General features: G+C 39.8%; 1 protein-coding gene across 3 annotated transcripts; it reads left to right on the top strand.

Annotated features, from left to right (window-relative positions):
- Positions 1-5,959: 5,959 nt before the first annotated feature.
- Positions 5,960-22,863, top strand: LOC122864374 (ADP-ribosylation factor-like protein 4A). Of its 3 annotated transcripts, none has more exons than XR_006375200.1 (5): positions 5,962-6,116; positions 11,875-12,074; positions 13,373-13,447; positions 16,477-16,530; positions 16,792-22,863. XR_006375200.1 is itself a non-coding variant. In XM_044171712.1 (2 exons), the coding sequence occupies exon 2, from the start codon at positions 7,365-7,367 to the stop codon at positions 7,968-7,970; it is 606 nt and encodes a 201-aa protein (XP_044027647.1). In that variant the 5' UTR covers positions 5,960-6,116; positions 7,294-7,364; the 3' UTR covers positions 7,971-9,983. The 3 variants fall into 3 exon arrangements, 1 of the variants encoding a protein (XP_044027647.1); XR_006375199.1 differs by having other exon boundaries at positions 6,001-6,116; positions 7,294-12,074; XM_044171712.1 differs by lacking the exons at positions 11,875-12,074; positions 13,373-13,447; positions 16,477-16,530; positions 16,792-22,863 and adding an exon at positions 7,294-9,983 and having other exon boundaries at positions 5,960-6,116.
- Positions 22,864-26,138: the final 3,275 nt, after the last annotated feature.

The following is a 26,138-nucleotide window of genomic DNA, read 5'->3' as shown; positions in this document are numbered from 1 at the left end:
CTATGCATTTGAATAAGTATTAATAGAAACTCAGGACATTTGCTCTTTAAAAAGTGTTAAACGAAACTGAAATTAATTCATGTTTTCCTTCATATGTTCATCAGGGTTTAATGTTTCTAAAGTAAAAATGTATTTCTGTGAGCATCTGGGAAGAAATTACAGTTTAAAATAAATAATTTTTAAAAACAAACATCTCAAGGAGTTGAGCTTAAAAAGTAGTTTAAAAAGTTTTTTCGATAGATGTTAAGCTAATTTGCTGTCGTGTGAAGATGAAAGTTTAATTTAGTCTTATGGAGATGGTGGTGGAGAGCATTGTCTTACAAGTTGGTCCAAAATCTTCCATAGGTGTTCAACTGGGTTGAGATCTGATGACTGTAAAGGCGTAGCATTTTATTCACATCATTTTCATACTCACCAAACCATTCAGTGAGCCGTGGTGCATGGAAGCATCTGTAATTGATATGTTTCTCCACTCTTTTATTCAGGTTTTTCCTTTCATTTGTCCCCCGTCTGTACGTCATAGTTTCAGTTTTTTACATAGTGAATGCAGAGCTAATTTGGAAACAGCCTGATTATTCATTATTATTATATTAACCATGTTATGTTAATGTTTTACGACAAACTGACCCTGGATCTGTCATAAATGCTCCTATCGCATCTTTGCTGAGATCGACAGCCAAAGTAAGCACTCACAATCTCTGATAAACTCTTTGTGGCTATGTTTCACAGCTTTCATTTGGTTTAAAAATCAAACAGTTTCATTTGGTGAGGTTATTGTCATGTTTTGTTAAGTTTATGGTACAAAAGAATCAGCTCACATGCTTGAAAGGGTAGTGTGTCCTGTAGCCTCCATAATAAACGCTGGCCTGTAGTCAGAGTCCATTGCAGCCAACTTGATGATCTCATGAATATATTGTACACATATTGTATACAGATCTTTGGCACACGTATGTTGCAAACTAAGATTTGGGTGCGTGTAGTCTGGATTTTAATACACAATTTTGTGCCTGGAATATGATAATTTGGGAGTCTTTGTAGAAGGATCTGGTTTCGGCCACTGCTAACACTGGGGCTGAGAGCCACAGACAGGGTAGGGAAGTTAAAAAATATTGAAAGACGCACTAACACATTGTTGGTTTTTTGTCTTTTCATGGGATTGGCCGACTGTAAGAACATTTTTTGAATAACACCAGCCTTTACGTGGTCTTGACTACAGCCCTAGTCTGAACTCAATGACAGCCAACATGTGTATTACTACACCCAGTACACAGGACAGTACCGAAGACTGTTTCCTCCTTTACAACCCAACATAAAGACAAGGAGAGAAGCATGAAAGCTCAGATGATAATGATTATGCGTGCTGGTCAGAGTGAGGGAGCTGGAAATGTGTGAGTGTGTCTGCAGCAGGCAGATTACCTGCAGTGTGTGATCCTCTGTGTGGTAATGGTGGTATAAATGGTTGAAGCAACTCCAACAGGAGGCAGCTGTGTTGCAATAGGATAGGCCTGCAATCTATCCAAGTGTTCTTGGCACTGACAGACCAGATCACACATCCTGGAGAATAAGAACACTGCATCTGGGAAGAATAATATTTTGGCTGGATGAGGACACTGTGTTTGAAGTAAGGTGTTTCTGCTGGCAGCTGCAGCAACACACAACCCTTTAACTTCAAAATAATTACCTTATACATCTGACTCCAAAAGACACATGAAATATATATCAACAATACACTGTATATTATTAAACAGTAAAATGGACTAAATTCAAACCAAGCTATCCAAGCTGATAATGAGGATAAGACTGAAATAGGGGTTTACCAAGATATACAGTAATGAAGTTGCAAGTTGCATGAGATTCAAGCAAGTGGTTACTTTTCAACACACTGGTTTATTTCACACCAGTATTTTGTTTCATTTGATCCGGACCAAAGAAAAGAAGATCTATTGTTGCCTATTATTTTATCTAGGTGGAATTTGCATTGTGTTCTATTTGTTTTGTATCTGATATTGTATCTATTGATGTGTCTTTGACAGTGGTTCCCAAACTGTCAAATATTAGCAACCAAATGGGGGAACCACAGAAAAGGTTTGGAAACCACTGGTCTTTGATTTGCTGTTATAAATATTTTAGCTCCTTTCGAATCATTCTTGTAAACGTCTTTTATTTATCAGTTGTTTGTATCCAAAAATGAATAAAGATTGATATTGATCTGCTCATCTCACTGTTGGAAAGAAAGGGACTGATCATTTTTCACAAGATGTTGAGCTATTCTTTTAGAGCAGTCTGTCAGTCATTTCTAGAGAGCAGTTTATTTCCTGTGTTGATGGCACAATAAGCCAACTAAGCAACTGAAACAATTGAGTGTTAGACTGCACCATATTAGTTAGAAGTAGTAATAGTAGGTCCACTGACTTTCTCCTGGAACTTTCAGCCTTCATCAACAGATGGAGTTTGCTCAATTGTCATGGAGAGTGAGTAAAAAATAAAAATAAATACACATTTCATTAATAAATATAATTAATAAATACAATAAATCGGTGCTTCATATTAACACCCATATAAAATGATTACAGCTGTTACATTATGTTGCCATTCATTCCTCATCTGTTTCTATACCAGTTACAGATGCTTCACATGTTGACAAATAAATTAATAAACACTTAGAAATATCCTCATATCTGCTTAAAATTATATTATAGTGTGTTATCAACTGTTAATGTACTGCTTGTGAATGCTAAATGGTTGGGTGGGTGGGGGTGGGTTGGGAGTTGAAGTGTTACGATTTTTTCAGTGTCATTTGAACATTTAAATGTTATGAATAGATTTGGTCCGGGCAAAGATTAAGTAGAGAAATCTATTTTTTAATTAATAAATTATGTAGATTCAGAGCATTTTCTAAAATAAATAAATGCATAAAATGATTGGCTACGGCAACAATTAATATGAAACATGTTGACTAAGACTGCATCAATTCAATAAATTACATTTCATACTTTAAACTTAAATTATACTTTCCTGCATGGATGCGGTTGAGACATTATCAGCCCATAGGGTATCAAAGTATAAAGCTTCATTTATTTGTAATTTTACCACACAGGGTTGCACAATGCATGTTGTAGTAGCCCCTGCATGCTACACACATAGACCATATATACAAATATTAAAATGAGATTAGAATAAAAGAAAAGAAAAATAACACAAGATAAAACAATATATACAGTTACTTATATACATAAACTTATATACATATACACCTACATGTATACACCCAGAAAGTATGTCATTTATTTATGGTGGAGTGCGAAGGATCAGTTGAGGAGTCTCACAGCCTGAGCAAAGAAGCTGCTCTGTATCCGCTGCCTTACCACCAGACTGGTGGTAAGGCATTCTGAAGGTAGGCAGCTATACTTCTGTATAGCTTTATGCTAAGCTAGGTTAACCATGTCCCGACTTCAGCTCTGTACTTCACACACATACGTGAAACTGATATCAATCTTCTCATCTCATTCTCTGAAAGAAAACAAATAAGCTTATTTCCCATAACATTGAACTATTCCTTAAATGTTGTCAAATGATATAAAAGTAAACATCACAAAGGATTGTGTTTATTGTGGCTGGACTATTTGGTGTAGTTGAAAAACTACATCATTGATGAAATCAAGTCTTTACACTGGCTTTTAACTGGCCAATAAGGTGTAGATATACTTATATATCTCAGTTTGGCAGATTTGACTGACACTAAGTAACCCAATCAGTGCTCCAAACACGCCCAGTCTTCAAAAAACAATTTTTTTGTTTCAGATTGGAGAGGGTTTTTTTGTCCTTCCAACAGTATGCATGAAATAATAACTGTACTTTTTAACATGTGAAGTGGGATATCATGATGTTTCGTTTAAATAAAACACGTAGCTGCACCTAGACAACATACTTATATTTCTGTAATGGCCATTATTGGGTTTGTCCTGTGGTGCTGGGAATGAGCTTGGCCACTCCCAGGCTCGCCAATATGTGCTGTGGGCAGCCAATCAGGCAACACCACTGAAAGACAGTTCCGGTCAAATGAATGAAAGGTTACAGAATACCCTACTCTGCAAACATTTCTGTTTCCAATAAAAACTTTCTAACTGTGTTCATCCCACCCCCATGTCGAAATTATTTTAAAAATTGGGCATTTTGGGTATTGAGCAATTTCCCTTCAATCAATCAAGCAACATTTAATTTTACACAAATGTTCAGAAATGGCTCACAGAGCACCTTCAGTGCTGAAATTTAGTGAAAAAAAGTTCTAAGGCCTTTAAAGTTCCTCTCCAGACATGTTTTAAAGTATGTAAAAATACTCTGCTATGTTTAATATTTTGTTTAATATGGTTATCCCACATAAAATGTAAAAAACAAAAAATTCTGAAAAGGGGCACATTTACTCTTTCTCCCTCATTGAGAAAATCTGGATCTCTGAATGTCCCGCCCACCACTGCATGTTAGGTTGACCACCACAGCTGCAAGTTGACCAGTGCCAGTGAGTGCATGGATGTGGGTGAGAGACATACATCCATGGTGAGAGAGCGCTGGGCGTCAAGATTGCTAGAGTTAAAGGAAACATCGGAGCTATCGCTCAGATAGATTCAGCCGTACATGTTTGAGCCTCAGTCAGACCCAGATGAGGAGTCTGTTGTGCACCAAAATCCACGACTAGCAGACGTATCAGAATGGTTAAGTGTAGTTAGCATCTTTTATTTGTTTAAGTTGTTTGTTAGCTTGTAACTGGCAGTGGCTGACACAGCGTTAGTGGTTGTGAAACATACAATAATATCTGCTACGATGTTACAGTGTGTTCACATTTTTATTACATAACGTTAAAGTAGATAGAAGGAAGCTCCAGGGTCCGCTTTACATCCAAAAACTGCACACTCTACCATGTTTGCTGTCAAAACTTTCACTACGCTAGTGCAAACTCTCGCTCTCTGTACTGACAAGTCCGCTCTGCGCTGGAGGTTTCAGGTTTCTTTGCTGGTGTTGCTGGTGTTGCTGGCATTGCGATTGGCTTTCAAATTTGTGACGTCCCACATCTAGCTGGCCCGGAGTGCGTTTGAATCTCAGATTTTAGGAAAGTGTACAGACATCTCCCCCTTCAGTAGAGGAATGTGAAAACACTTCTCTAGTGACAAACTTTGCACAGATATAAGTCAGTAAAGTCAAGGTCTGACATTTTAGGAGACTTAAACAAAAAAAAACAACAACACATTTTTGAGTGGCGGGGACTTTAAGTTATTTTTTTTATCAAATGAAGTGTTGTTCTGTATATTGTATCGAGACAAAAGTGAAAAGAAGAAATATTCATAAAAATTAATAAATAGGAAATAGAGGACTGTAACAGAAAGAAACTAGACATTAAAATAAATAAAGAAAAACATTGGCTTGTGGCCTTAATTCACTTTCTTTGGAGGTTGCCTCTGTTTGAGTGACAGAAACAGGTGACGTGCATGAGCGTGTTTGTGCGCATTCACGCGGCAGGCGTTGTTCACCGCCAATCAGACCGCGAAGTGGGGCTGCTTCAAGTTAAGCAGAATGAGACCGGAAACGCATCATTATTCCTTCGCAGTAAAAGTGTTAAATAAGTTTTGAAACTATAGGGCGTCCACCACAAGAATATGTGTACTAATTAGATTATGCATGGAATTAAACCATAATTAACAACAGGTGTAAACTGGTATTATCTTTTATTTTAATTGCCTATCAATGTATTAATTATGTGTGTTTTTTTATAATTTGGATACTGTATTCATTTTGCTAAATACTATACGAATAGAGGGTTAAAGTTTATTCTTTACCTTGGAAACAGTTAACTCAGGATCCACTTTTTAAACTTTCTTGTGGACTTCCTTGGCAATGGAATATGCTGATTTGACAAAAAGCTTAGTAGCGCAGCAGGGGCTTTATTTTGAAAAACGTTAGCGGAAATTGTATTGTTTATTCTGTCTGTCTTGGCGCCGTCTAGGAATGGATAGGGAATCCTTTCAGCTAGCTGTCTCAATGGATCTGAGGATATGATCACAGCGTGAAGCAAGAACACTGCTGACATATTGTCAGTTTGAAATGGACTAAGATTGTTTGTGAAGGTACGTTTTCTATGGCGGTACTATGAGTGGTGCTTTTCAGTGTAGAACATACCGTGATAACTGCTGTCAAAATGACATTTAACGTTAACGTTATAGGCAGCTGAAATAAATTTCCCCTCAATTAAACAGATACCGTTAACTTAGCCATTCCTCTGTGTTGTCATGTAACGTTACGTTTCATTAACGTTATATGTAAATGTGCAGGCCTGGCTGTCAGCTACACTGGGCCCAATAAAGCCAATTTAACTTTTATGATTTTTCAACACTTGTTGGCATCATAGCCTTTAGTCTAGCCTGGTCTGGTCTAACATAGGACCGAGAGAGCACTACAAGCCAGGCTCCATTTAAAAATCTCCCAAATTAACGCAGCTTTGACTCTTTAGCTATAAAGCTAGATTTACCTGTCGTATTTTATATGAGTAGAGATATTTCCTGAACCCTTAGTGGTCGCTATTCAATTCGGGTCAAATCTAATACACCAAGTAGCAATGTATTTTAATTAAATGTCCACATTTTGTAACAATTCACCTGTTTACGGTGTCCTCAGTCTCCCTCCACCAATATGCAGTGGGCAGGGCGGGAGCGGCCGCTGTAAACCAATTATAAAAGTCTCGATTTTATTGCAATTTAATGCTTGAATGGTCCATATGTATGCTGAATTTATCAGAACATCTTTGTGATTTGCTAAAAGTGTTAAATCATGTTTTGCGATGTGTGTGTGTTTGGTAATGAGCAAGGCTTTATTAATTTACAGGTTTTTTAAATTGAAATTTGCCTTGTTCTTTCAGCATAAGAGAGAAGTCAGTCTATGTTGCCGAGCAACACCTCTTTTAAAGCTAGATCAGCCTTTGTTGTTAAAATAGCCCTCCTCTGATCTGTCCCGTCACTGAACACTGGATGTTGAATCTGGGATTTCAGTCAAATTTAAAAGCAAAAACAAATGAAGGTATGAAACCCATGGTGGCTGCTGTGGCGCTGCATGTGCAGATCTGCAGCTCTCCACCCTGCCGTTTTATTTCTCAGCCATCTCTCACTGCCGGGATAATGTGAGGATGTTAGTCCAAAGGGAGAGGGGATATATTCACTTGTTGGGTGTTTGGTCTTTTGTAAAGCAGTAGAGTGCTAGTTGTTTGTGTGCTTTGTCTCATTATGCATACTGTGTCGACAACCCCCCCAGGCTGCAGCCCCTTGGAATAAAAGTAGCCTGGTCAATACTCGGTGACGGCTGATCCTGCTCTCTATACCAAGATGGGGAACAGATTATCAGATCATCACTCCCTCTTCCCCTGCCTGCCGTCCTTCCAGGCTCTTCACATTGTCATTCTAGGACTGGACTGTGCAGGCAAGACCACTGTACTGTACCGCCTGCGCTTCAATGAGTTTGTGAACACCGTCCCAACTAAGGGTTTTAACACGGAGAAGATCCAAGTGTCACTTGGCGGTAGCCAACGGACAGCGTCCTTCCACTTCTGGGATGTAGGTGGTCAGGAGAAACTGCGCCCCCTGTGGCGCTCTTACACACGTTGTGCTGATGGCATCGTGTTTGTGGTGGACTCGGTGGATGCCGAGCGCATTGAGGAGGCCAAGACAGAGCTGCACAAGATCACACGGCTGGCAGAGAACCAAGGTGTGCCAGTGCTGGTGGTGGCTAACAAACAGGACCTGAGGAACTCACTCAGCCTGGCTGAGATGGAAAGCATGTTGGCTCTGGGCGAGCTCAGCACCGCCACACCCTGGCACCTTCAGGCTGCTTGTGCTATCATCGGTGAGGGACTGCAGGAAGGTGTGGAGAAGCTGCACGCCATGATCATGAAGAGGAGAAAGATGCTGCGTCAACAGAAGAAGAAGAGATGATGTGCTAATGGGGAACTATGAAATGTGTGCTGGATCTAAAGCTACATAAGAACTACTGTGAGCTGCGTACAATCTGCTGGTCCACTGTAACAAGTCATTCAGCCGCCGCCCTTTGAAGTCTGACGGGCTGAGTTTGATCCTTCTAGTGGAACTGTTCAGGTCGGCCAGAGTTTGGCTGCCACAGAGGACAGTGGGGTTGATTTTGCCCGTGGACTTTGTATGCCAGCAATCCTGTCAACAACACGTGATTCTAAAGGAAGTCCAGTATTATGCTATACAGCAGTAGGCTATGAAGTTTACACAGAACTCTTTAATGTGGACAGTGAACTCTGACGTGTCTATTTTACGTTATTTGTTAAACTATGTGCTGCTTATCTGTTCAAAAACAATCAATCTTTATATTTTTATTGTACCAAAGCTTATGTTGAGAGTGCAGACAGTTACTGTTTGTAACAGTGCTGTAAGTTGTGTATGTCAGTATAGTGAGTATTTTCTATCCATGATCCAGAAGTTTACATGAAGAACAATGATTCACTGAGAACAGGATGGCCCTAAAAAAATGTAAACACTGTTCAAAATGGCTGTTAATGATGGAAACAATGACTGTGTTGTTTGGTAGTGTACCTGCCTTACTGTGGCCAGATGTTGAGATGACAAGCCAAGATATTTTGCGCACAGAAACACCGATAGCAGAAAATTAGGTGTTGGTGTCAATTCTTCCGAATGAAAGAGGGTGAAGGCTTCTTTCTAGAGCATGAAGTCAATAGCAGAACCGGCACTGACAGTATCCTGAAAAGACCAGAATGCAGTGCAGACACATACTGTGTTTTGAGTACAGAGCATGGCTGGTTGTTCCTCCATGCCAGGTTGGGACCTTTGTCGCAGTAATTAATGCATTACCTCGACTACACGTGTACAGATCGTACAACAGTTAATGATTTAAAGTAACACTAAAATGAAATAAAATTTAAGATTATGAATTAGACCAATAAATCTGCCCGGCCAATTATATCTCGTCCCATATTAGCTAACTGCAGATATATCAGTGTCAATGTATTTGTGTTTTTGCTGTTTGTTAAGTAATGAGCAATGTCAGTACAGATATGCCAAAGATATGATTCAGGTAATTTAGAGAAAACATAAAATGTTTCTTAATGTTAAAAAGTGACTATCATATATCGAGTCGTTACTGGATTTTTTAAACTCACAAAATACCAATATCATTATCACCCTCAAAAATCCAGTATGATCCAGGATCCACATTTTGATCACCCACAATACATTTTGTACTTGTAATGTTAGCTTTGCAAGCTAACGTTGGTTTGCTGGCCCTAATAGCGAGCTGACATTCCTTAGCTAACAGTGATTAGCTCACTAGCTAACACTGGCGTAACTTGCCCCTGTTGTTGACAATGATTTGGCTCTCATGCTTGGTAAACACTGTAGCTATTGTTCTATTGTCCATTTATTCCTGTGAAGCTAATTTAATGTCATTTTAATTGTCAACCACTGATTCAGTTGAACATTTTTTTTCTTCAGCTGTATTATCAGGTTAAGTTATTTTCCAGTGATTTTGACTTGTGAACATGAAGTGTCATGTCATGTAATGCATTATTAACTATGATAAAAGGCTCCGTAGTTGGCTGCTTAGCATAATCACATAGGAGCAAATGGAGGGAAAGTGGATACACCAAAATAGTAAATCACAGTTAATCACAAAGCTGATGATTTTAACAGTCCGAGAGCTGTCAGTCGTCTCTGCAGAAGGTGAGACTGAAGCTGTGACTTCATCACCGACACAGCTCCTGGTAGATGTGTCTTGTGTCCTGTTGATTGACAGGCCCAGTTGGCTGCCTGACAAGCGTCCATCCTCAGACAGGCTGGTGTCGGAGCCAGCCTCACCTATATCTGACGACACAGTCACATGTTCAGCATGTTTTGTATGAGCATATTTATGATTTATGTGTTTGAGCCACTTTGTTCACTTGGAATAAAGCAACAAAAGGAGAGTGACATTTTGTGAACCACTGATTCAGCTCAACAAATGTTTAGTTTGTTTCTCTTATCAGTGTAGCTGTTGATCAGTTCAGAGCACAGTCCACCGGGCTGCAGTTTGTTCTCCACTCGTTGGTTTATGTGTAACTGACAAACTGTTCGCAGCAAAAGGTGATAAAAGGCTGAGTCAGGGCTGCGTTCTAAGGAAAAAGAGGCCCTTCCTGGTTAAATGGAACATACAGACACCAGTAACCTTTGCAGCTACTGGAGCTGATGTGTGCAGTCGTGGTCTTCTAGACTTTGTACCAGTTTAACCTCTCAGTGGGGTTTCTAGTGGGTCTGGAGGCTCTGTTATGTGGCACACACACTGCCTCCTGGTCAACTAGCTGGGGATAATGGAGATGGAATTGGCACATATTGTAATAGTGTCAGAGATAATGAAATGTGTGGGCAGACTGGCTTCCCAGCATGCTCAACGGAGTCCAGCAACCTCAAAAAGAATTTCAAATGGGGAGTTATTTATGATACATTTTAATAAGCTTGTGACTGTTGGAGCTGTGCATCAATTGGCTGGAGGATGATCGATATGTTTTAGCACCGTGACAGAGGGGGCTTCAGGGGTCAACTGTTTCCAAATATCCACATCAGCCTGACTTCCTTGAAATGCACCCAGTCCTGGCCGGGACTTCTCTCGTCACAACGTCTCCAGGTTAGACAGGTATATATTTGAATGTAACCATGGATCTTTTTTGTAGATCAATGGATTGAGCTAATCAGTAATTACAATACTTCTCTCTCAGTGTAGGGGCCAGAGTAAGATGGCTTTCCACTTTTGTCTTATGTCCAGGGTTCAATGAAGACCTAAAAAACCATGATAGAAATGTTCTATTATGTTGAAAACCTCATAGTAAAAGCTTCACACAATAATTACATTATGCTGAGAAGCTAGGGATGAAATACACGGAGATTTCAGATTGTGCAGACTTAATAATATAATAACCACTCCAATTCATGTCTTTACTTGTTGATTCAGGCATTTGTACAGGTGTGACAATGGATGTATTAAAAGGGGAAGGGGCCCCACTGAGGCTGCATATGTACAGGGCCAACAGTTTTGTGCTACGTCATGCACATGTACATCAGATTGTTTTGAGTATAAGCACAAGAGCCACATATACAAGTTTTACATGCTGCCAAAAATAAGGATAATAAGTCAGTGTTGTAGGCATCAAGACAAGCAGTGTCAAAGTAGATATTTGATTAATTCCCATAGAGAAATTGGGCCTTGTGCCATTCAAATGTTTCCAATTCAGCAGGGACGATTGCAGGAAGGAACATATAACACAAATTCAGCAATGCAAATGATAAAAAGCATCAAAACTGACAGGTATCTACAAAAAAGCAGCTGACGGCAGCTTTAAGCCAAAACTTTCAGTGCTGGTATCAGCCTTTAGAAACCCATAGAGGCTGGACAACCCATGTCCCAGGTCCTGCCAGTCCTCTGTATGCTGTCTGAGCTCCAGTATTAGAGCACATCATTAAATATTTCAATAAAGGAATGTGGAGCAGATCTGGACTCTGAAACTTTTCATTTTTACAGCAGCTTTTTACTTCCCCTGCTCCGAACTGTCAGACGCAATATAGCCTCAATATTCGCTCCAAAGATAGAAAGTTAGAAACAACAGGATCTTGCAGTTTTCCTCTCACTAACATGTATTCCAGTATGCTTGTGTATTTCAGTCACATCCAGTTGTCCAGTCTTTGATCCCCCACTTTCTTACAGCTGAGGAAATGGACTTTGAAAGCACAACCATCCATCTGAAGAGTGTGTATTCAGCAGGAGGGGTGTTGTGGGGTTTGTTCAAGCTGATTGATGACTGTGTGAACTGCTAATCTGATCCCTGTTCAGTGTGAGCTGTGAAGGGTGTAAACATTTCGGTCATCAGAGTGGAGGGCAGGATATGGTGATAAGGGAAGAGGAACCACTCCCTGCCTGCCGCGGTTTCCTGAGAAGAGCCTGGCTGTCTGCCACTGCAACCCCACCCCCAACACCCGACCCTTAAACACCGAGTGGAGAGATGGTGGGACACTACTGCCATTGGAAGGAAGGTTGGTTGGTCTGTTCATCGAAGTCAAAGATATCTAGTGGGCAGATTGCAGTGAAATCTGCTGAATGCTCATGCTCCCTGAAGGATGAACCCTTTTTATCTCAGTAACGTTGGGACCTTTCCTGTACGATCCTCAGAGCAAATAATACATTTTTAGACCTCAAAGAATCACTACTCGTCACACACCGCAGCCTCTGGGAGCGGCTGGGCTTTAAGCCGTCAGCATGCTTCCCTCACACCAGTGTTGGAAATGGGGGGGGGGCAAGCACGACAACTTTACACAGCGATTAGCCAGGCGTGTGGAGATGTGAACGTATTTTTACACTTTTTTTCCCTCTGTAGTACCAGATCCTGGGAAATTATTTATAGCCTTCTCCACGCAGGTAGGATTCCAATTCTGGTGGAGAAATACTCAATGTGTAAAAGTGGAACATCATTCTACATAGCTAGCTAGCTATCTAGCTACATCCGTGAAAACTAGCAACAGAAAAAGGACCACAAAAATGGAAAAACGCTGGATGAGATGGACGCAGATGTATAAGTTACTGTAAATTAACTTACAGAAATAAAAACTCTTAAAGGGTTATTCCAGCAGTTTTAAACCTGGGCCCTATTTTTTTATACATATTTTGGGTTCTAAATGACTGATAGATACAAAAAGTTTTGGAAGTAGATGGCTGTAGCCGGCAGCCACAAAACGGGCTGCAATGGCTGCAACGTAATCCTTGGGAGCAATAGCGTCTGTGAAAAGTACGTCCACTAAAAGTGCTTGTGTTTGCCCCTGACAGGCTCAGATTGTTATTCTAAGAGTCGAACAGCGTTATGGAAAGGATCCTACAGAGTAGGGATAGTAAGATTCACCGATCGCATCAGTGCACCAACATAAAAGTTCAAAATGCAATTGCCCCGATTAAAAACGTGTGTTAATATTTGGGATGAACTCGAGATGTATCATTTCTAACATCTTTGCATCTGTAAAATCCGATTTATTAATATACTAATACTAATTATTAGGGTCGCACTTTATTTTACAGTACACTAACTGTGGTTGTACTGTATGTATCAGTGTATTTATTTATTTATTATATGTGCTATTCACTGGTATGTGAGCCCCCTGGGAATTCTTTTGCCTGAACACCCTGGGAGAAGGAGAACAGACAGAGGGAAGTTTGTGCATGACTCAGACAGATTTCAATTTACTATTACAATAAGCTTAGCATGAGTCTTCCATTATACTCCTCAATTACCAAATATTTTGATAGAGTCATAAATCAATGCACATTACTTGCTTGTTCACAGGCGACGAGGTGGAACAGCCCAGCGTCGCCGCCGTGAAGCACCAGACTCAAGCAAGCTGCAATACACAAACACTCAGTGAGTACATTTGTTAAAATACCACGTGTGTTTATTTAACCGTGTACTAATATGCAAATCTGTGCATAAATTATCCATGTATGTCTAGTAATACTAGTTGGGCTACTATTAACTAGAGATCTAGTAATGGCGACCCGTCGCTACACCAAATGTGTGGTTAGGGTTAGATGTATGATTTCACTTTAGGTTACGGTGCAGTTCTGTTGTAATGTGTCACATGTTAGCCTCTAAGAAAGACTAATAAGATCTAATAGTGGGAAATATAGATGCAATGTCCTGGCAGCTTCCATAATGTTACTGGGATTAGAGAGTCTGATGTCTTTTAACCCTTTCATGGTTAAAATGTTAAATAATCAGAATTCATGGTTAAAAAGCTAAAAATAGTTTGTGATTGGTGCAAAAATTGATAACATACTCCATATGAGAAGTATTTAATTCATTGAGTCACTATTGTGCTACAGTAGTATTTTGAGAATTTTGATGTGATATTTATTATGGCCAGAGAGGATTGGAATTTCATGACTCAATATAGTAATACACACAAAAAACTGCTGGGTTAAAAAATAACCCAACTTTAACCCCACCGCTGGGAACTATGGGACAGAACACTGCTGCGTTGGTTTGACCCAAGTGCTGGGTTTGACCGTTTCACCCAGAATACTGGGCGGTTCATTTGACCCAACCAAGTGAGTGAAATTAACTTCATTGCTGGGTCAAATATTACCACTACACTGGGTTATTTCCGTCTCACTGCCTTTCTACTTTTATATTAAATAATAATAATAATAATAATAATAATACGACCTTTATTTACAGGTCAGATCTTTCAGATAGCAAATATTTCACTATCCATGACCAAAATTAACATAAACATCAAATTTTATACAATAAACAACAACATGCACCACCAAAAATAGCTACCTGATTTTGTGTGTGGGTAATGAAGAGACATGATTTAAGTTCATGACAAGAAATGTAATATTGGGCTGGATGTAGCCATCAAAGCGCAAAAGAACTCCAGCACAGAGGAGTGAAGGAACAGAAATAGCATCCCAGGTTGGCAGGTCTGCAGACACAATGGGGCAGCACACGATCCACATTCTGCAGGGGGACAGCCAGCCTGCCAGAGGGAGAAAAAGCTAAACGCATGAGCACATCGCTTTCAGACACACAGCCAGGTTGTTCAGTTGACTACAAGACGGCCCTATTGATACATAAAAATGAAAATCTCAGTTGCGTTCTACCAGAGTTTTCCATCAGCGCCCCGCTGGCATCATCATGACTCTGGTCTCTGAAAAGCTAAATTAAATTAACATTTATTTCATTTTTAAAGTAAATTATTAATATTTTTAAGTTATAAAAAGGAAAAAGATTTTTACTTGGCAAATTTAATGAGCTCTTTTAAAAACATACTTTGAGAAGATTGAATTTTAAACCTAGTTAGGGGTTTTCACTCCCTCAAACCTATAACTGAGTGATTTCAAAATGACCTATGGACCTGGTTTGTTCAGTTGAAGAATTATTATTAAAATATTATTATTAAAAATAATAATAATTTTGTTTATTTTACTTGGAGTAATCTCATTCTCTCTCAATCTCAATACCCAATATTTTACACATTTTATTAATCAATTTAACATGTAATCAATCAGTTCACATTGTGTTTTATAAAATGCTGTCAGTTAACTCATTTATTATTCACTATGAAAGCGCATAAATCAAACGTTGCTATGACAGCCGCCCTGCACCCACAGAAAAAGATCGAACTGGCTCTGCTGGCAGTGCAGTTTCTTTGTTGTGGTCAGTTGTGGCTTTGTCAAGGAATTATTCTCTAACGCTAGCTACAAACGACACATAAGTACTTTTTGTTTTAGCCAAATTGTAAAGATAACACCACAGACTGAGCTGCAGGCTATGTTAGTCAGACGCAGCTAGCTAGCTATGTGAACACAGTTGATGTTGGAAGAGAGTTTATATATGTACAAAATGAAAATGAAACCTTTTGGATAAGGTCCAGAGTTATAAGGGAAACACACTTAGGTGATTTTGTATATTGTAATTTCTTATTTATGTTAGATACTTTCTATTATTTTTGCACAAGTGGTTAAAATATTTGTGTTCACTTTTAAGTGAAACTTTAACTCTCTTCTAGATCTGAATATATAGTATATATGTCGTAAGGCGAGGTGCTGTATGGAGGTATGTGGACCCAAAAGCAGATGACGAGGAAGCGGAAGTAGCTGGATGACTACCGTGTTTATTGTTGGGTGGAATGCAGGCAAGAACAGGCAGAGGTGAGCAGACAAAATCCAAAAATCCAAAATAGACAGGAGAACAAAGAATCCAAGATAACACAGTCACGGGCTTGGCAAGGAACAACACCATGTGTACCACAATGATCCGACACAGAACAAAGAAAAGACCCAGACTAAATACCCAAGGGGAGGTGAGACAACGAGACACAGGTGCAAACAATCAAGGGAGGACCAACAATCAAAACTGGAGGGAAAACACAGACAGGAAGTAAAAACACAAGGGAAGGAGACTACTACAAAATAAAACAGGAAGTGTCAACACCAAAACTACCACAATATAAAGTTGTTAAAATAGCTTTTCTTCAACCAGCCACAACATAAAATGCTGCATACACAATAATGGATCTGTAATAATAATCTCATAATATAATTTCACACTGACAGAGGTCATTCATCTGCCAGTTGAGTAATTTTACTTTAGTATATGTTGCTGCTAAAACTTCTGTACTTTAAGATTTTGAACACAGATTTTACCTACAGGTATTGCCATTTTTACTTAAGTAAAAGACTTGGATGCTTGTTCTGCCACTGTCCAGTGCCTACAAAAATTATATTATCAATATAGACTTTGAATGTTTATTGTCTAGTTGCTGTGAACTTTAATAATACAGCATTTACCTGTGGCAAAATAATAATGTGCCTCCTCACATACTCTGTTGACTCGTTTCATCTTTTGTTTCTTATTCCCTTTTCTCCATTTATTGTCACATTTAGATTGGTCCATTTAGATTGGTCCTGCACCGGCTGTAAAGTGTTCTCCTGTGCCATGTAAGTAATTTGAATTTAAGATTTTGGTGGGAGGGGCTTAGCAGAGTCATACAAGCAGCAGAGAGGTTTTGCATTGTGTATGTTCAGACTGCCTACTGCTGCTTTAATGCACTGGAAAGGCTGAAAAGCTCACAACAACTCAGGAGTCTCTAATGTTGAAATTATACTTGTCCGTCCATCCATCTGTCTATCTCTCTATGTGACTATGTGTCAACTAACTGTTTGTCTTTGTCTGCTCCCCCCAATCTATCCATCACACAGGCTTGCTTGAGGACGGTGCCACAAGATTCGCTCATGGCCACTTTCTGCAAATAGTGCCCAGCTTAATACTGATGTTAGTTCATGCACAGTATGTACAGTATGTTACATGAGAGTTACTTGTTAGTTTGTTAAAATATATTCTTATAACAGATATTCTTGGTGATAGATTAAGGATTTTTCAATGAGGGAGAAGGAGTAGATGCCATTTTAAGAATTTTAACAAGGTAATTGAACTTTTGTGGGAAAATTATTACAAATTACTCAAAGCAGAGTATTTTTTATATATCTTAAAACATGCAACATGGAACTTTAATGAATAACACTGTGCACTTGTTTGGTAGTAATATAACATGATGATGATTATGATGATTATTATTAATTATTATTGAATAATTTGTGTTCACTCTACATATAAAAAGCAAATTATTACAAGAAGAGTTTCAGTGTTATGCTGAACACAAAATAAAATTCTGTGTTACATTAAGTAAGTGTATACTAAATTTAACAAATAAACTAATACTGCATTGGTAAAGGGAAGGGCTCTTGTTTTTATAAATAAATAAATAAAATATGTGTAGTTTTGTATTACTAAAATATTTCCTAGTTCTGGCAGTATACAGGATCAGTCATAGGCAGATATTGGGGTAGCTCTGGCACACCCAGACTTGGACCAGTATATGCCAGGTCTGCCATTTTTGTTGGGGTGATTGCGGCCCTATGCCAGTTCAGTTTCAGCAGCTGGACCTGGACCAGTATAGGCCAGGTCTGCCATTTAGGTTGGGGTGATTGCTGCCCTATGCCATTTGCCCCGAGGAGGAGACAACCCCTTCCTTCATTCCCAATCATTTGAGTATACATCAGTGTGGTAAAGCCCCACATCTTACTACTTGACTCTTAAACAAACCTATCTGACTGAAGCTAGCTGAACTGACCAAAGGAACAAAGTTGAACTTGAATTAACAGACCAAAAGAACCCTGAACTCTAACACACAGACATTTTCTTTCATTGTTGTGAAATGTGTTAAGTATAACCATTTTCACGTGATTTATGTTAATTTTTACTGTGAAGCACTGTTAAACAGTTATTGTTGCACTGAATGCATTCCCGGTTGGTGGCATTAGAATGCCGGTTTAGAGAGGAAACTTTGGGGAAGAAGTGGACAACCAGAGTAGCTGTTGATGGAGTGGACTGTAGCTGTCTGCTGGATAGCCATGGCCTCCTACCAAGATAACTTATCTGAGCACCCCATTAAGCCCATTTCTGACCTTCTTGAAGTCGAGGGAGTAAATGGCCAGACTGTCTCATATCTGGGATATGTGGAGACCAACATCAAGTTCCTCAAAGACGTCCTTGAAACCGAACCTGAACTGTCCACCTTAACTTAACTATCCACTAACTGTGCCTGATCTTCGTTCAAATAGTGACATTTCACTGATCATTGACACTAACACCCCTTGGGTAGCATGGTGAGAGGCCCTTGTCTCGTTGGAAATCGCTTCCCTATGGCTATCAGCAGGTCCTGAAAAAACTGGAGATCAGAAAAAAAGAAACACATTGTGGAAAAATAGGCCTGATGAAACTCAAAGGACGAACTCAGGAAATTCTTCCAGCTAACCAGAAGGTGCTGCTTGAGGGTTTTGTGTGTGTCAACCAAGCAAAGTCTGAACAGTGGGTGCTACTTGAACAACCAACTAGCTTATCTCTGCTAGGTGGCGTCATTGTAGATTGCTGCCTCACTCTGCCAAAGCATGGTCCCTACAAAGTTCCTGTGCTACTCAGAAATGAGATGAGTCACGACATTACTGCCGAGCTAGTTGCTCCTGATTGTGTCATTCAAAATCCTATGCCAGAAGAGAAAAGTAACCAAAAAATCTCTGCTAACTGTTCCGCCCAGCAGCAGACTACAGACACAAAGCCTGCTTTGAGTTTCGACTTTGAAGAGTGGAAACAAAGAATCACTCAAAAATTGAACACTTTCTTCAATGTCTTCTCACACCATGACCTTGATTTTGGTCCTGCGACCAAGACTCAACATCATATAAATCTTAAAGATGAAACTCCATTTAAACAGAGATCTCTGCCCATTCAGCCCCAGGATTTTGAAGCAGTCGAAAAGCATCTTCAAGCTCTTCTAGATGCAGGCATCATCAGTGAATCCAAGTCCCCGTTTTCATCACCAATTGTAATAATGCCGAAAAAGAATGTAGATGTGAGATTATGTGTGGATTATCGGAAATTAAATCAGCAGACCATCCACCTATGCACTGCCCAATCTGGAGGAGTCCTTTTCAGCTCTTGCTGGATCACAATGGTTCTCTGTGATGGACCTCAAGTCGGAGTATTATCAAATCAAGATGAATGATGCAGACAAACCAAAGACAGCCTTTGTGTGCCCCTTTGGGTTCTACCAGTTCAGTCGTATGCCCCAGGAAATCTCAAATGCCCCAAGCACTTTTCAAAAGCTCATGGAAAAGTGCATGAAAGACATCAATTTGAAAGAGGTTCCTGTCTTCCTGGACAATTTGATCGTGTTTTCCAGCACACTTGAACGCCTGAGAGAATACAGACTCAAGCTCTCACCGGATTTTTTTTTTTTTCCAACCTCACACATTGTGTCCCGGGATGGAGTAAAAACTGATCCTGAGAAAGTCAAAACTCCAGTCATTCCTTGAAGGAATAATTCAGAGAGTCACCTCTTCACCTGTGCTTGGCTATGCTGATCCAAAGTTGCCATACTTCCTTCATATAAACGCCAGCACCACTGGATTCGGAGCCTCACTGTATCAGGAACAGGAGGGAAACACACGCGTGATTGCCTGTGCAAGTCGGAGTTTCTCCCACAGTGAATCCAGATACCCAGCTCATAAACTGGAATTCTTGGCTCTGAAATGGGCCCTAACTGACAAATTTATATTATTATCTGTATGGCAACACCTTTACCATTGTCACAGATAACAATACTTTAACTTACCTTCTTACCACAGCAAAGCTTGATGCCGCTAGCTGGCAGCACTGTCTACATACACCTTTGACATTAAATACAGAGCCAGCAAACAGAATCTTGATGGCGATGGTTTATCAAGAAGGCGTCACAGAGTGCAGAAGAAAGACATGGTTTTCTAAGAAGAATGCCAGCGCATTGAAAAATTCAGATCTCATCTCATGTCATCTGTAAAGGATGTTGAGCCTCAACTCCTCCTTGCAGACAGCTACTGCAACCTGTCAGAGGCATATGGCTCTAATGTAAGATGATTTGTTTTTTGGGGGCTGGTACAGTCTCTCACCATGTCCCAAGCTGCCATTCCTGCTGTCTTTGAGGAGGAAGATCTCAACAATGGCTTTCTGACCTCATGCAGATGCAAAGAGATGATCCTGTGATTGGCAGGAAACAACTTACCTGCTGATTTCAAAACGGACTCCCCTGATCTCCACTTGGTTTTAAAGGAACTGAAATGTCTTGAGATTCAAGATGATCTTCTCTACTAAAAATGCCTATCTGGAACAGAGACTGTGATGCAGTTAATTCTCCCTGAGGTCCTCAGATCCACTGTGCTTCAAAACCTTCAAGATGATATGGGGCATCTAGGGATTGAGCACACACGAGCTTGTGAGCTTCTATTGGCCTAAGATGGCTGCAGATATTGAAAGGAAAGTGAAGCCCTGTGAGAGGTGTTGCTGTAGGAAAGCCCCGCCTGATAAGGCAGCCCCACTGGTAAACACCAGACTACCAGGCCCATGGAGTTATGCTGTCTACATGGAAAAGAAAATGAAACAGAATCACACTTACTGGATTTGGAACATGGATGGGGAGGGGGGAGGATATAGCCAAGTAGAGAATTGGTCTGTAAGATTATTTTATTTCCAGTCTTATTTTCTGTTTGCTAAAACAATGTGTCAGTCAAACAAAGTTTGCTCAGACTTGGTTCTTATTGGCTATATCAGGCAATGCAGATTTATGATTAGAGAGGGGAAATAAGTCCCACCCCCCCAGGTAGAAATTCGGCAGCACAGCTAGAGTGACAACATGAGCAGATGCGTGTTTCTCAAGTGGGTGGGTTATACTGTCGTAAAACGTGATACACAAATGATCAAATACTTCAAATTAATATTTATATTAAATTAAATGTATGCGACATTCACTGCCACTAAATGTCGCACTAGAGCAAAAGCATCTCAGACCAAAACAAATGGGCACTATGGCCCACCAAACTCCATTGAGAAAAACAGTAATTTTACTCAGGCCATTACTCCGCTATATCTTTGCATAGCAAATAGTTGTTTGCTACTATATTAATGTTCAAAATCTCATATAGAGAACTCTTCATTTATTGAACCAAGTGAGTCTTAGCAACATTTTAAAAGCAATTTGGTAACAACAGGACATTATGTTTCATTATGTTCCTGCAGTGGAAAAGGGCCATTTGTGTCATTAGCAAGATGTAGGTTGTTCATAAAGTACTGTTGCATACAACAAGCACTTATAATGTATGCATCTGTAAATGTGGATAGGTTATTAGTGTGCCATTGTGACTTTCACAGCAGCTATTGTCTAAGCCAACCAGATCAAAAATAATGTATAATGTTTATCAGGCACAAATCCGTATTATATAGAAGTAATGTAATGTAATATGTCATTTTTTATTTACCTCATACCTATTGCTCCATTTTATAGCTCCTAATTTTACTTTTATTTATTTTCCTGGTAGGAATGAGCTTCCACAGCTCTGTTATAAGATACCTAGGCATGTACTGTGTCTCATAGAACCTGTTGATGAAGATTAAGTCAAACTGGGTGGTTGTTATGAGCAGTATAAGCATTTTGTGTGTAGCAACAGATTTTTATTGTAATAGTGTATGGTAACTAATTATCCGCTTGTGTCTCAACTGAGCTCAGTTTGAATGGAATCACAGTTGGCCTCTGATCCTGATTTTCTTTTCCTGCTGGCCCAGTGTAAGCTTCTCTGCAGCTCAGTAAAGTTAACAAACCCTCCTTAGATAAAACAGAAGAGCACATGTCCTGCTCTGACTCTGTAGCTTAAATGACTATAGGCCCGTTGCCTTAACATCTGTTGTAATGAAAGTGTTTGAGCGTATAGTATGTAAACATCTGTCAATAGATTGGCGGATGATTCTGTATCTCTGTCTCCACTCCATCTTGGGGCATCTTGAGCCGCCTGCCACCTACGCTCGGGAACTGTTCATGGACTATATAGCTCAGCTTTTATTACAATCATCCCCACAAGGCTTTATAACAAACCTTTACAACTAGGTTTCCATTAGTCTCTATGTCTGGGTCTTGGACTTCTTATTGGGCAGAACACAGGTTGTCAAAATCAACAAAAGATTTTCAAACTCACTGACCATCAGCACAGGCGCCCCTCAGGGGTGTGTCCTATCACCACTGCTCAACTTGTCATAAACCAATGACTCTGTTTCACACTGACACTGTAAAGATGACTAAGTTTTCTGATGATACAACTCGGCTTACAGAGACAGCATACATAAAAGAGGTCTCCTCTCTGGTCGACTGGTGCAGCAATAACAATCTGGAACTGAACATCAACAAAACTGAAGAACATGTGGTGGACTTCCATAAAAACCAGGGAGAGCTACTACTGCTGGTTATCAACAATCAGGTGGATTATTTCAAATTCCCCGGTACTACTATCTCCTCCTCCCTGAAATGGGAAGACTTCACCATCATCTCACCAAAGACTATTCTTTTTAAGATAGCTAAGGAAATATGGAGTGTCAAAGGTTGCAACGTTACAGATCTACAGACAGGTAATACAAAGTGTGCTCACCTTCTCAATAACTGTATGATATTGCAATACAGTCCACGAGGAAAAACTGACAAAGTCGTTGCACTATTATATTTATTGTATTATGTATTGTATTGTTACTGTATTTGTTGTACTGTAATTGTGGCAGTGTTTTTTTGTGGTCATTCCTTGTGTGTACTACGTGATAATATGTGATTATGTTTTATATGTTATGTTTTGTTGTTGTTGAGCACACCGAAACAAATTCCAATCAACTGCGGTTGATATGGCAATAAAATATGAATCTTGTAGGCTGCACTGCTCCAAAATAAACTCAAAGGGAGTAAAGTAGGTATGAAACAGTATGCACACTTGAAAGTTCATTTTGTATTACATATTTATTATTGAGCAAGACATAAACACATGGAATACAAAAAAGGACAAAATCCTTATTCCCTCCCTAGGTAAAAAGACATGGGCTTAACTATGCTGCCTACAGTATATGTGTAGACATACACATGCACACAGATATGAATATGCACATATATACATACATGCACACAGATTCACACATTTCATAAAAGTTCAATTCATAACAGAAGTTATCTCATTGCACTTTTCCTATAGAGCAGGTCTAGACCGTACTCTTTATGATATTATTTACAGAGACCCAACAAATCCCAGTGACAGTGGCAAGAAAAAACTTCCTTTAAGAGGCAGAAACCTCAAGCAGAACCATAACAAGCTGTAAACACAACATTGACATATTATCACCTTATAAAGTTGTGATGGTTAACTTGTTAGCAACACTTGTCAGTTTTTTGTCTTTTGACTGTTCTGCTCTGTGAAGGTTGCTTCACCCCAGCCCTCACCTTTGTTTTGCTAAAACATACAGTCACTAAGGCAGAGGCTAATTAGAAGCAGCCCAATAAAATCCCAGCTGTAATGTGTGTATTACAGAATGCATCTGTATTCCTTCCAAGTTGTTACATAACTTGGCCAATGTTCTGCACAGATTCTGGAGCTCATCTCTAACTTTGTCCACCACACAGATCCGCCTCCTGTGTTTCCACCAAACCGTACATAATCTTATCGCTCCACCTGAATATTTTAGCAGAAAATGACACTCCGCTTCAAGTGTTGTTTAAACTTCCACTTAGTAGTTTTATAGTTCATCTCATGTGCCACAGATTGCAGACGCTGCCTCCAACCGAAGTCTGCTCAGCAGCAGTGAAGCGTGGCATGATAGTTGGGGCAGATGGGCTTTTTATTTCACTCTGTGGCTGACACACTTCTGTACTCACTGCTTGTCATACTGGAGCTCAGGAGGCAAAGTGAAAATTATTCATATACTTTATTAAGGATAAATGGCTGCATTCTGCTTTTGTAACTTTCATAGGAGCGACTGGGCTGCCATCTTTGAACGTGGTATCCCGTTCTCTTTAATACATCCATGACACAAAAGGCTTTGTACAATGTTTTTCACATATGCAGCAGAACTCCCCAACACCTAGACATGGACGTGTAAAATCGGTGGCGTTCCCATTTAAAGGAATAGTTAAAACTTCTGAGACATACACTTATTTTTAGGGTGCTTTCACACCTGACCTGTTTTGACTCAAACAAACTGCCATGTCTGCCCGTTTGGGGCGGTTCGTTGAGGCTGATGTGAAAGTTGTCAATCAAACTCTGGTGTGGACCAAACAACCAGACTGAGACCCACCTTTTCAGGTGATTCTGTTCTAACTGCCCTTTGATGCTGTTTTTTTGTGGTGTAAAAGCAACCACAGGATTTTGTGATTATAGATACTTGACTTTAGCATTAATTCACAAGATAACTACTGCATTATTAAAATCAATCTGCTGATCATTGGAACTGTCAAAAATCCATTTGTAAAAGTAATGTTTATGCAAGGTAATTTGGTAATCATGGTAACTTGAGTACAGGGATTTCCCGTGATCAATCAGAAAGTGAAAAGGAATTTTAAGCGTGTTGAGCTTGTGACCTAATCCATGTAATTTTAGCAGTTCCTTGTTAAAAAGTGAATGAAACAAGTGAAATGTAGCGACCACACGGTAACTATGCCCCTGTAATATGATACAAGACGAATCTTTTTTGTCCTGTCTACATGTTCATCATTATTCATAACAGTTGCAGTTATGGGCAAATGATAGTTATTTCTTGCTCTTTGTGACACCAGAAAGGAGAAATAGCCATATCACTGCTGCATGACCTGCAGTCACCAGAATTTGATTTCCCCACGTGTGTCCATGTAGCACTGAGGATACAGGATGACATCATCAAAACTGCCCAACCAACCTGTCAGTCCATATGACTTCATGTTTGGTTTGTTTGGAAAAAATCATTGTGAACACAAACTGGACCAAAACTAGAATTCAATTCAGTTCAATTTTATTTATATAGCGCCAATTCATAACAGAAGTTATCTCATTGCACTTTTCCTATAGAGCAGGTCTACACTGTACTCTTTATAATATTATTTACAGAGACCCAACAATTCCCACCATGAGCAAGCACTTGCGACAGTAGCAAGGAAAAACTTCCTTTAACAGGCAGAAACCTCGAGTAGAACCAGACTCAAAGGTGGGCGGCCATCAGCTGCTGCCAGTTGGGCAGCTGCCCGCAGAAACACCTTTCTTCAAACACAGTGTCCTCATCCAAACAAAATATTATTCTTCCCAGATGCAGTGTTCTTATTCTCCAGGATGTGTGATCTGGTCTGTCAGCTGCCTCCTGTTGGAGTTGCTTCAACCATTTATACCACCATTACCACACAGAGGATCACACACTGCAGGTAATCTGCCTGCTGCAGACACACTCACACATTTCCAGCTCCCTCACTCTGACCAGCACGCATAATCATTATCATCTGAGCTTTCATGCTTCTCTCCTTGTCTTTATGTTGGGTTGTAAAGGAGGAAACAGTCTTCGGTACTGTCCTGTGTACTGGGAGTAGTAATACACATGTTGGCTGTCATTGAGTTCAGACTAGGGCTGTAGTCAAGACCACGTAAAGGCTGGTGTTATTCAAAAAATGTTCTTACAGTCGGCCAATCCCATGAAAGAGAAAAAAACCAACAATGTGTTAGTGCGTCTTTCAATATTTTTTAACTTCCCTACCCTGTCTGTGGCTCTCAGCCCCAGTGTTAGCAGTGGCCGAAACCAGATCCTTCTACAAAGACTCCCAAATTATCATATTCCAGGCACAAAATTGTGTATTAAAATCCAGACTACACGCACCCAAATCTTAGTTTGCAACATACGTGTGCCAAAGATCTGTATACAATATGTGTACAATATATTCATGAGATCATCAAGTTGGCTGCAATGGACTCTGACTACAGGCCAGCGTTTATTATGGAGGCTACAGGACACACTACCCTTTCAAGCATGTGAGCTGATTCTTTTGTACCATAAACTTAACAAAACATGACAATAACCTCACCAAATGAAACTGTTTGATTTTTAAACCAAATGAAAGCTGTGAAACATAGCCACAAAGAGTTTATCAGAGATTGTGAGTGCTTACTTTGGCTGTCGATCTCAGCAAAGATGCGATAGG

The sequence above is a fragment of the Siniperca chuatsi genome, linkage group LG17, assembly GCF_020085105.1.
Source record: "Siniperca chuatsi isolate FFG_IHB_CAS linkage group LG17, ASM2008510v1, whole genome shotgun sequence".
In the NCBI taxonomy this organism is placed as follows: domain Eukaryota; kingdom Metazoa; phylum Chordata; class Actinopteri; order Centrarchiformes; family Sinipercidae; genus Siniperca; species Siniperca chuatsi.
This window is presented reverse-complemented; position numbering and strand designations above follow the sequence as displayed.

Coding starts and splice junctions, on each gene's coding strand:
- LOC122864374 (XM_044171712.1), top strand. CDS start 7,365: ATGGGGAACAGATTATCAGATCATCACTCCCTCTTCCCCTGCCTGCCG.